General features: G+C 34.3%; 1 protein-coding gene across 4 annotated transcripts in view; it reads right to left on the bottom strand.

Annotated features, from left to right (window-relative positions):
- The window catches only part of EFR3A (EFR3 homolog A), a 114,654-nt gene that overhangs the window by 27,411 nt on the left and 74,741 nt on the right, over nt 1-12,502 (bottom strand). For all 4 annotated transcript variants that reach the window (XM_055287265.2, XM_055287263.2, XM_063642993.1 and 1 more), the window contains exons 11-17: nt 11,144-11,258; nt 10,173-10,224; nt 7,626-7,798; nt 7,224-7,299; nt 2,012-2,173; nt 1,254-1,385; nt 58-125 (exon numbers count right to left, since the gene is read on the bottom strand). In XM_055287265.2, the coding sequence (XP_055143240.1) occupies nt 58-125; nt 1,254-1,385; nt 2,012-2,173; nt 7,224-7,299; nt 7,626-7,798; nt 10,173-10,224; nt 11,144-11,258 (778 nt within the window). The remainder of the gene's footprint in view (nt 1-57; nt 126-1,253; nt 1,386-2,011; nt 2,174-7,223; nt 7,300-7,625; nt 7,799-10,172; nt 10,225-11,143; nt 11,259-12,502) is intronic.

The raw sequence follows: 12,502 nt of genomic DNA, 5'->3' as shown, positions 1-12,502 counted from the left end.
TACTGATTGGTTTATCAAGTCAGTACCCCATCCTTAAAATGTAAAGAATTAACATACATGCATTTATCTCTGAAGATATGCTCTGGTAGAAAATAAGGGGCTTCCATAGTTCGAATTTCAATAACCTAAAAAATATTCAAAAACAGAACAAAAATCAAAAACCCCACCCCTCAGGACCTTGCTATAAAAATTTGGAATAACAGCTTAAAAACAAAACAATTTTAAACATTTACAAGAAATAACATCACTTTGTTTTTGAATTTATGCTAAGTTTACAGCCCAAATGTAAAGTTTGTTTTGTTTTCACATCTATTATTTTTAAAATTTAGCAGATAAAACCGTGACAACGAAATAATCTATAAAGCAAAAAATGATGACACATTACATTTGATTAAGCCTAGTATAATAAAGCAAGAATATCTATTTTCTCAAATGCACTATTTTGGAAATCGCTTTACAAATCACCATCCTCCATCTGCCGCATTACCTTCTGCAGCCTGTGTACAAGGTCTCCAGGCACTTGTGTGGTCTGGCTCCTCCAATGAACTGTGAGCCAAGAGGTACTCTGCTTTTGTAGTGTCTACTTCTCTAGTGGTGGGCATTAAATATTCACTCAAATGTCTGATTAATGAATGGATGAGTTTTGTTTCTTAGAGTACACTAAAAGCCTACACTTTAGCAAGGACTAAACGATGTGCTTCCAATTTAAGAAAAATAAAGTTCTTTCTTACAGACGTCTTTAAAAGTGGACTTTTTCTGCTAGGTAACTTGGGGGCACTGAAATGTTTATTAAGTCATGCAAATAACGATGTAAGAGTTACTGCTAAAGAAAACTAAATATATTTGAAAGACACAGGACAATTCTCTGAGATACACATTAATTATTCAACTTTTGAGATCTGCCTCAAGTAGTTTAGAATAAACAACAAGAGTATAATTTAAGAAAATTTAGATACTAAGAGTCACAAGGGTTCAAAGGAAAAAAGCCATAGAATAAATCACATAAGGTATTCTAGAAGAAAACTATATATTCCATTCAACCACTACATTAAACTATTATAATAAAACAACATGCATCTAAGAAAATATAAAAACAGTAGCTACAGTTTTAGCTGTAGTTTCAGTTTACTGGCTGTATATTTTTATAGAATTAACTTGATACATAATCACCAAAGTTAAAAATAATCATCGTTGGAATAAAATTAGCAATTTTGTACAAAATTCAAGTTTAAGGACTTTTCTAAATACATTACCTTGCTAACATGCTGGCAAAATGCAGGGACAGCTATCATCTGACTTACAAAGTTGAGGTATGCTGCAACCAGTGCCATGATTCCACAACGATGGAACATTGGCAAATTATCCTCATTGATAATTGCACTGTCCTTTAATAAGAAACAAACACATCAGAGAGATCAAGTTCTTACACTTCACCAGCATTTTCTCTGATTACACTGGAAAACTGCAGGTAGTTTGGAAAGCTAACAAAAATGCCACTTTATCAGAAGTTATTTTCTAAAACAATTCTGAAAGGAAAATAAATGTTCTTTTACAAGAGAGTTAATTTTTTCAACTTAAACTCTCTTCCCTAGGAAAGCCTTTCCTGTTCTCATATAAATATATATACATACACATGCATATATAGCCATTGCATACTGTCCTTCTATCACATAACACTTTTGCAACTCTAATTAAACAACTGCATGTATGTCATTCTTATTTAATGACTATCCCCCCCGCCAGCGTAGGAAGTGTGGGTACAGGGACTGTGTTTGTCTTCTTCATCACACTATATCCCTATGGCCTTGAAGGATATTTAGCACACAAGTTGATGCTATGCAACATATGTAAAAGGAATAAATGAAGAATGTAATCATAGTCTCGAGTATTTTAGATTTACAACTAGATACCTCCCTTTTAAAATTCATGTCCTTGGATAAAGGCAACATTTCGAAGATAGTGTCTGCTTTATAAAAAATGTTTTCTGCAGTGAATGGTTATGAAAGCATACCTGTAAAGCAATGGCCAATCGAATGAGATCAATAACTACTTCTTCATTAGCCAGTTCAATAGTTATAAGAGCAAGAGAAGTATAAAGTAGTTCATAGTTTTTCTGAACATTGTCTTCCTCTTTACAACCCAAATATATGTGCCGATATAGCTGTTGCCCATTCTGAGGAAAAAAGAAAGGAAAAAGGTAACTTTGCTTACAATGTAGAAAAGGCAGATTTCACATACATACACTTTTACAGTGTAGCTATGTTATTACATAGCTTCACATGGAAATGAAATTTAAGTTGATGATCAGATGGTTAAATTCCAATTATTAATATCAATCAACATGCTAATATACAACTACAAACTAATGTTAAAGTTGAAGACAAACCTTAAATAAAAATAACCAGTAAAAAATAGTTCCTGTGCTAACAATGAAAATGTTTTTTAATAGTAATTTGAAAAAAAACAAAAGCAAATTATGGACTGACTTGAGAAAAAAAGTGAAATGGATGGCAGAATCCTGAGAGATACTTTGGCAATACAGCCTCAGCAATGATAAAGAATATTATACTGAGAGGAAATGTACTGAGGCTCTCTTGACTGGGGAACAATCCCTGTGCTGTGGGTTAGCCGTACAGAGAAGAGCATCTGCAGGTTCTGTTATATTTTGGCATGGAGTCTCTGAAGGCAAGTCTAATGCCTATTAACAGGGAAGAGGTTACAGAAACTCCCCTGTTTCCCCTAAACTAGACTGATCTAAGTAAAGATTATTGCTTAGAGGTTTCCCCTAAACTAGACTGATCTAAGTAAAGATTATTATAATAAAGATTATTAAAGCCTTTCCTTTCCAAAGCATTCCTGGTTATAGGTGCAATGCCATTTCCAGTCACAATGGTGACATTAACTCAATTAGTTCTTAACCCTAACTGTCCACTGGAATCACTGGACAACTGGAATGACCACCATGCTCTTGCCCTCCCCACTTCTCACCACTGTCCACTCTCCTCCAATATGATGTAACTGGTCAGTGGCAAAGCACAAGCATCATTATTTTTCAAGTATAAAGCTCCCCACGTGGTTATAATGTGCAGGCAGGGTTAAGAACACTCATTTTTCCCATGTGGAGAGACTTTAGGCTTAATTCCAAGCCTGTTTCTCAGAAGGTTCTTCTGATCATTTTAGGAAAACAAACTGGGCAAGAACAGCACAGACTCTTCTGAAGCCAGCCTGTCTGTAACAAGTATGCATTCTGCTCTGTTCTCTAATATGCACTAAGGTCCCATCCCAGTAAGGAGGCCTGTAGTTCTCCAGCTGTGACAATGACTGACTTGTTAAGTCTGCATAAATCTGTGGTACAGTGTTAGCAAGCCTTTTTTGGCTACAGATATGAAGCTACCCACCAGATTCCTTTATTTCTGAAGTTGTTATTTTGGTTTCCACCTTTCTGAATCTAGAGTTTGTCTCTCTCGTTCCTTCTCTCTCTCAAACACATATAGTTTCTATACTTGGGTGGGGAAAAAAAAAACTTTATGTATTGGGTCCCCTCAAAACCTAAGAATATTCTTGAATCCTATGGTTCTAAACATCATTAACAAACATTAAAGTGGTGCATACATATGTGAGAATTTAGACTTCAGGTTCCTTAAGTAATTCAAGTTTGTCTTTAAAAATTACCTACTACATACTCACCATATTAGATGAAATAAAAAATTTGTAATATGTAATGTAAAAATACAAATAGGTATAATGACTTTACAAATTGGTATGGCATTATCTAGTGAATTTGAAGAATACATAACCTATTACTCAGCAATTCCTCTCCTACAGGCCTTGGAGAAATGGGAGTTACATACAGCATAACACATGTACGAGCATGTTAGGAGCACAGTTCATAACACTCAGTAACTGGAAACAATTCAAATGTCTGCCAACAAAAGAAAATTAGTGGTATATTCATATCATGGAATACTATTAAAGCCACACATGGAGGAATTTTACCAAAATAGAGCTGAATAAAAAAAACTAAACTTAAAAGAATATATAATATACAGTTCCTTTTACCCAAATTACAAAAACTGGCAAAACTAAACAATATAGTTCAAGGACATAATGTATATTTAGGTTACCAAACTGTAAAAAAAAACTCGAAGGAGTCAATTTCCATCAAAGTCAGAGCAATGATAGTGATTACCTGTAGGGGAGAGGATGGAGTTATGAAGAAGACAGAACATGTGGGATGCTTTTGCTTATACTGTTGTTCACCTTAAAATAATTAAAGTAATAATTCCCATATATTATATATTTCATAATAAAAAGTACTCTTTTCTACATAATTCCTTGATTTGGTGAAACATTAACAAGAGCTCTTTCACATGGTGAGAAACTACATACTATATACTCAGTCACAGACTCAGTGGTGGCAGCTGCTTTCTCTGGAAGAATACGCTTCACTAGGAAATTACAGGTGAAGTGATACCTCCCAATGTATAAGGGATTCCAGCCCTGGAACTGTTTTTCAAACAGACTCCGTATATAAGATGTCCCTACAACATTCAGATGCAGTCGTTTTAGGCTGGGTAGTAATCTAAGACACAGTTGCCTGAACAATGTTAACACAGAAAATATACTGTCTATGCTAAACTAGGATTCTCTTAACTAAAGGCCAGTCCATCATCCTGTGGCTACAGAACCCAATTTTTTTTCTTTAGTTCTCTGCAGGAACTTCTCTGAGTTGCAAGTTAAGGTTTCATATGAAAATCAAACAACATTTTTACTGATAAAACAAATTGCAAGGTAAATGAAAAATAGTGTTAAATTATAAAAATAAAATTTTGACAAAGGAAAAAAAGTGTGAACGCATTGCTTCTAAAGAGAAAGACCCAAAAAGGAATGGTTTACATTAATGATAACAAACGCTTAGCAAGAAAAGTTATTTTGAATTATAAAACAGAGGAATAACTAATTCAGAGAACAGTTTAACGATTCAAAATCTAACATGAAATAATAGTCTAATCTTGCCGTTAAACTACAACCTTTCAAATTGGTTGACTAGCAAAATAAACAGCAGAAGTATTATTTCTATAACTCACAACGGATAAAATGAAATCCAGTCTCAATGTTCATGACTGTTTAATGTCATTGTATAAAGTCAAAAACTCAAAAATCAGTTATCAATTGAGTTTTCAAAATTCATTATATCAGTAATGATTAAAAATTCCTCAGTATGGAATCAGCCTAAGTGTCCATCAACAGATGAATGGATAAAGAAAATGTAGTGTATATATATATATATATATATATATATATATATATATATAATGAAATACTATTCAGCCTTACACTAGAAGAAAATTATTTCATTTGTGACAATATGGATGAACCTGGAGGACGTTATGCTAAGTCAAACAAGTCAGTCACAAGAAATACTGCATAATCTCACTTACATGTGGAATCTAAAAAAGTTGAACTCACAGAAGTAGAGAATGGTGGTTAGCAAGAGCTGGGGCCTGAGAGCGAGGAGGAGGGTATGGAGAGATTATTGATCAAAAGTTACAAGGTTTCAGACAGATAGAAGGAGTTAAGTTTTGAGATCTATTGCACAGCAGTGACTATAGTCAATAATAGTGTATTGTATATTTCAAAATAACTAAGAGAGTAAATTTCAAATATGTCACCATAAAAAAAGATAGGTAAGCAAGAAAATGAATATGTTAATTAGCTGGATTTAAACTTTCCACATTATACACATATAATCAAAACATCATATTGTATCCCATAAATGTATACTTATAATTTGTCAATAAAAAATATTTTAAAAAATTGTTTGAAGTTCCTTGTTATGTAGAATAACTTCTTTCATTAGGTGATATAAAGAAATAAAAAATAAAAATTGAGAAGAATTAATGTAACTGTCCTATTTAGTAACCAGTTTTTTGATATACAGTATAGCCTCACTTAAAATTTTTTTTTTTTTTTTTTTTTGAGACAGAGTCTCGCTCTGTTGCCCAGGCTGGAGTACAGTGGCGCGATCTCGGCTCACTTGCAAGCTCTGCCTCCCGGATTCACGCCATTCTCCTGTCTCAGCCTCCAGAGCAGCTAGGACTACAGGAACCCACCACCACACCCAGCTAATTTTTATTTTTTATTTTTAGTAGAGACGAGGTTTCACTGTGTTAGCCAGTATGGTCCCGATCTCCTGACCTCGTGATCCACCCGCCTCAGCCTCCCAAAGTGCTGGGATTACAGGCATGAGCCACCGTGCCCGGCCGACCTCACTTAAATATTTTATTCAAGGAATCACATTAATTTAGGAAGGGTGATATTTTGTAAATTATTTTTCAAATGAAGTTTTAAAATGGAGTTAACTTGAAACACAGCAATCAATAGTAATGGTAGAGATAGCAACATTAAAGACAGTGTCAGGGAGAAAGCATGGTCTAGTAAAGAGGCAAAAAAGAACATGGATTACAGGTCTCTGCACCTAGTTTCCTACGGGGCTCCTCGCACCTCTAAAAACAGGCTCCCTTAGCTGGCAATACTGTGTTAGTTATAAGAGCAGCTGGCAGTGTCATGGTTATCGTATCTCTCAATGTTGACACAGTGTCTGGCAAATATTAGGTGCCCAAGCTTTGGACGAATAATAACTGCACAGAAAGTTTACTCAATATGCAAATAACCATAAATATCATAATTTTCTAAATTCAGCCATTTGCCAGTAGACCTACAGAATTAAAATTATCATCATGAAAATCCAGCTAAAACCATTATTAGGGGAAGAGATCCTGCCCAACTCATCTTTATATCCCAAATAGTGTAGAAAACAATGCCTGATAGACAGTAAAAATTCACCATAGTTAATTTATTCGATGGTGATAGCTATTTTCAGAAACTTGAAGCTGTGTATGAAAGAGCTGCTAAAAGAGGAATCAGTATGTGTGATTTTTAGTGGGAGAGGATTGCCAGGGCAAGAATTATAGGAAGACGTTTTACTCAGAGAAGAAATTTAGAACTACTACAGCAGCCCAGCAATACAATGTTCAAACACAGGCTGGAGGAGACACTGCCAGGAATGTTAGACTTGAGGGAGGCTGAAGATGGCGTCTTGAGGTCTTTCAAATTCAAATTCTATGGCTTCATTTCAAGGTCGCAGATCAATACAAAACCACCTAACAATTCAAATGGCTGTAATTTACACTATGCATTTATTTTTTTAGAAGATGTCTTACCTTTTTCATGAAACTTGTGTCTTGTCTACAAATTTTTTCTCTTTTTATCTTTAGGTCAGCTACATCTGGTATTATTCTAGAGACAATCAATATATCATTTTTAATCAATAGTACATTTATTTACAATATCACATCTTATATGGAAAACTGTATTTATACTTAAGAGTTTGATAAGCTTGTATGTAATGATACTACTGAATTGCTTCTGAAGAGTACATATGTGCCCTCCAAAAATCTGCTATCTTAAAATATATTGATTAAATTATCTCAATACCAATTAAATAAAATTCTGGATTAATAAAACCTGAACATGCTAGATTTTTAAAAATCACAATACTTAAATACACTAATTTAGCAATTTAAAAACATTATCATTAGGTCCATTTCAAAATGGCATATTACCTGATCCCTCGAAGCTTTGCCCTATTGTCATGGCGATCCATGAGATTATGCATTACTTCCAAGACCAACTGTCTCAGTTCATAATCTTCCATGAGAGATGGTGATAACAAAGGATCCAGGAAAGACCCTGGCAGTGCAGTAACAATCGTTTTTGCTTTGTATCCAGAGGTCACCTGATTATCGAGAAGAAAACAAACAACCTTTTGTCATGAGTTCTTTTTTTGTAAAATTCTCATATCGTTTTATAAGAACCATAAACTTAGGAAAGAAAATATGGACAGAAGCCTGGAGAAAAGACATAAAGGAAATGTGCAAACTAATGAAGGATTTTGCTGAATTTACAAAAACATCATTCATGAGGAGAATAAAGTTAATAATAGCACATACATTTACCATGTGTTAGGCATGATTCTAAGCACTGCATATGTATTAACTTTGTCCTCACCATATCCCTGTAAGGTAGACACTAGTGAATCTCCATTCATAAGGAGAAACTGAGGCTCAGAGAGGTTAAGGTTAGTACAAAACATATAAGGAGCTTAGGTGACAAACAGTAAAAGTAAGACCTGCAAATTTTAAATTTAAGTTTGCAAATTATTCTTTCATTTTAAAGTAGGCAGTTGGTTAACAGGAATATATTTTCATTTTGGAAAGCTGTACTTAGTTACTTGATTTGACATTTAAGAGTATATTGATATCTTCTAAATATAGAACTTTAAAAGAGAATATACTTAAATGCTATTTAATTTTTTTCTTTTTTTGAGACGGAGTCTCTCTCTGTCACCCAGGCTGGAGTGCAGTGGCATGTGGTCTCCGCTCACTGCAAGCTCCGCCTCCCGGGTTCACACCATGCTCCTGCCTCAGCCTCCCGAGTAGCTGGGACTACAGGCGCCTGCCACCATGCCTGGCTAATTTTTTGTATTTTTAGTAAAGACAGAGTTTCACCGTGTTAGCCAGAATGATCTCAATCTCCTGACCTCGTGATCCACCTGCTCGGCCTCCTGAAGTGCTGGGACTACAGGCGTTAGCCACCGTGCCCGGCAGCTATTAAACATTTGAAGCATACCATGTAGATATTCATTCAGTTGATTATATGGTATAATCAGGATGGCAAGGCAAAATAATTTACTTAGGGAATTTATCTAATATCAATAAAGGCTTAGGATCAAATTAAATTGCAGGTGGGAGATCTCAACATATTTTCAGGATTATAAACATATATGGAATACTTAACATTTACACTTGGGGATTTATTATAGGATGGAGGTAGTTTTCTAAGTCAGCTGGGAAACTGGTGGGACAACTGTCTACCCATCCAGGAAAATCATACCACATATAAACATAAACTTCAGATTAAAATTCTAAATATAAAGAGCTAAAATTTTAAAACTGCTATAAGAAAATACAAACAAATATATTTATATCATTAGAGGAGGAATGGAGTTCTTATATAAGATATAAATGAAAAAGTACAAAACATATAGAAAAAGCTGATAAATCTGGCTATATTAGAATTCAAAACTTCTATATGATAAGCGCCATAAACAAAATTAAAAAGAATTAAAAATAAAACCATACAAGGTATTTCTGCACTGAGGTATGAGAGAGTCCGTTTAAAAAATGAGATCACGTATAGTAAACATTTCTAGGATAAATCTAAAAGATACTGATTTCCAAAGGACACATATGTGTCAATGGTTGAATGAAACGTGAGTACAATTGCTAGAAAATAGGCCGGGCGCGGTGGCTCACGCTTGTAATCCCAGCACTTTGGGAGGCCGAGGCGGGCGGATCACGAGGTCAGGAGCTCGAGACCACGGTGAAACTCCGTCTCTACTAAAAATACAAAAAAATTAGCCGGGCGTGGTGGCGGGCGCCTGTAGTCCCAGCTACTCGGAGAGGCTGAGGCAGGAGAATGGCGTGAACCCGGGAGGCAGAGCTTGCAGTGAGCCGCGATTGCGCCACTGCACTCCAGCCTGGGTGACAGAGCGAGACTCCGTCTCAAAAAAAAAAAAAAAGAAAATAACCAGAGGACCTTTCATTCTGGGTATACTTTTCCTTTTCAGCTATTTATAGCCACTTCAAATTTTAAATGGCAAATGTTCATTTTAATGAATTATTTTCCCAGTCGGAAGCAATTATTTGGTCAGTATGAGAAAGAATTAGCATAATATGTTGAAAGAACTTTGGATTTCAAGTCTGAGTTCTGTTTTTTAGCCCAGCGACTTTGGCGGACCTCATCAACTCCTTCCACTCACAATCTCTGAGCCCAGGTATATTCATCTATAAGACAGCAATAGTTTCTGCCCTCTGTATGTTTCATCACTATGAAGATCAAACACAATGACAGAAGAAGTGAGAAATAAATGGTAAAAAATATAGGAGAATCTTTACAATGAAGAACATAATAAAATACTAACCATAAACAGTAACTTAAGAAAAGAAAGGTTGTAACATGAAGCTATTCAATTAATGTTTTCAGTAATTTAAGGTTAAGTGTGTCCTTTTATTTTTTAAGTGTGTCCTTTATTGTCTTAAATGCCTTACCATAAGCAAAGATCTCAGCAACATTATCTGAATCCTCCTGGTTCCCAAATCCCTAAAATATACAAAAGGCTGGAATTATTATACTAATTAGCATTTATATTACTTCATTTACTTCAATTACTGATTTTAAAATTCTATTCTTATTGGCTAAATAGATTTTATTTTTATAACAGTTTAAGTAACGGCTCACTTTACATGCCAAAGTAAATTTCATGTGAATTAAAACTATTATATTTAAAAATATCAAACAAAGAAATTTGTTATTGGCTCTCAAAACAGTCCTATGCATGTGATGACAAGAAAATTAAATCATATAAACAGACAACTAAACAACCCAAATTAAAAGACACCTTACATTGGAGAAAATAATTACTACAAACATAGTTGATGAGTATAATCTCTCTTTAAGAAATATGAATAAACAGGTAAGAACAATTTTAAAAAATAAATTAATGGTCAAAGAAATGTAAGTCGAACAAGATTCTATTACTTCCTTATTAAATTAACAAAACAAAAACATTCACAAACAAAAACTTTAGCATGTTATAAAATCAAATTAAATGTATAAAATAAGGGGGTCAAAAATAAGGGGGTCAGAGCACATAATCTTTAAAATCACTTTTGTTCTAGGAATAAGCCACTATTTCTGATATACTGATATTAATTTTTAAAATGTATACAGGAAACTTGAAGCTTTACCCTGAATATGTAGGCACACAGACAATGTCCAGGCCAAATAAACAATTTCTAAAGATGGAAAAATCTGGGAGTTTATAAGCTGAAAATGACCCAAAGGCCTAAAAATGTTAATTCAATTGCTTAGCAATCTGCTGTCATAATAATACTAACGGCTTTCCATAGGAATGTTATTACCAATGATTTAAAAAAAACAAAACTTTAACATTTTCTAGATTTCGTTAGTATAAAATGTAACTCAAAATTAAGTTCAAATTTACAGTCTGAGAACATACCCTAGTTGACTGATATCCAAAGTATGGGTAGATGTTCCAAAGACAGGTACTTTCCCCATAATGAACATCATGATTTCTGATCTCTGATAATCTGGTAGGTTACTTCCAAAAAATCCTATGAAAGTATTAAGATAAATTTTAGAAATTGAAAAAGTCTACTTTTCCATATAATACAAAATTATTTTTAGCCAAAGTTTTCAGTATGTGGTAAAACAATCACTGACAAGTCTGTAAGCTACATGTAACATTAAAGGATATTACAATTTCATTTGTACAAAATGATTTAGTTATGTACAATATAAACTGTGTATAATGGACTGATAGATAAAATGATAAACACATCAAAGTCTTTTTTTATACAATTGTAACAGTGACAAACCAGCATTGACTTGAGCTGACTGGAGTTTTAGAAAAAGGAAAAATATTGGCTGGGCGTGGTGGCTCACGCCCGTAATCCCAACACTTTGGGAGGCCGAAATGGGCAGATCACCTGAGGTTGGGAGTTCGAGACCAGCCTGACCAACATGGTGAAACCCCGTCTCTACTAAAAATACAAAATTAGCCAGGCGTGGTGGTGCATGCTTGTAATCCCAGCTACTCAGGAGGTTGAGGCAGGAGAATCGCTTGAACCTGGGAGGTGGAGGTTGCGGTGAGCCGAGATCGTGCCACTGCACTCCAGCCTGGGCAACAAGAGCTAAACTTGTCTCAAAAAAAAAAAAAAAAAAAAAAAGAAAAAAAAAAGGAAAAATATTTTGGTAGTATTTCTGATGAAACTCTAGTTCACACATTGTAAGCCTAAATTTTTGTTCTGGTAATCAGGCCACACATTGTCTGGTAAAGAAGTCAATAATTAGTCACTACTCTGGTTTTCCAGGATTGCTCAAATATTTGAATGTCATTACAATAAGCCAAGTTTATAGTTTACCGCTGTGAATTAATTCAACATACATAATTCAACTGATGTAAAAAATAAGTAAATAACTTACTTGTCATTTTTCTTATGCAGTCTAGTTTCTGAGAATATTTTAAATTTATCTGCTGTAGCTTTTGATACTTCCTGGTCACAAAAGATTTATAACCTTTAATTATCATTTACACACACTTTAAAAGTTTCTTATTTCTTTGAAAGATTGGAACAGACTATCAAATCATGGCCGTTATGTTCCTTTCTTAAAATTCAATGTAGTCATTACAGAAACTTTCTGCATTTTTAGTATTTTTTAAGAATAAGCTGACTTTTCAATGTAACTGTTCAGCTTCTATTACTGGAGTTAATGATGTGTTTATACAAACTCAAACTGTTCTATTCATCATTTTGATTGGACTTCGGGGTAAAAGTCATTTTCCACAATCACGTAC

The sequence above is a fragment of the Symphalangus syndactylus genome, chromosome 7, assembly GCF_028878055.3.
Source record: "Symphalangus syndactylus isolate Jambi chromosome 7, NHGRI_mSymSyn1-v2.1_pri, whole genome shotgun sequence".
In the NCBI taxonomy this organism is placed as follows: Eukaryota; Metazoa; Chordata; class Mammalia; order Primates; family Hylobatidae; genus Symphalangus; species Symphalangus syndactylus.
This window is presented reverse-complemented; position numbering and strand designations above follow the sequence as displayed.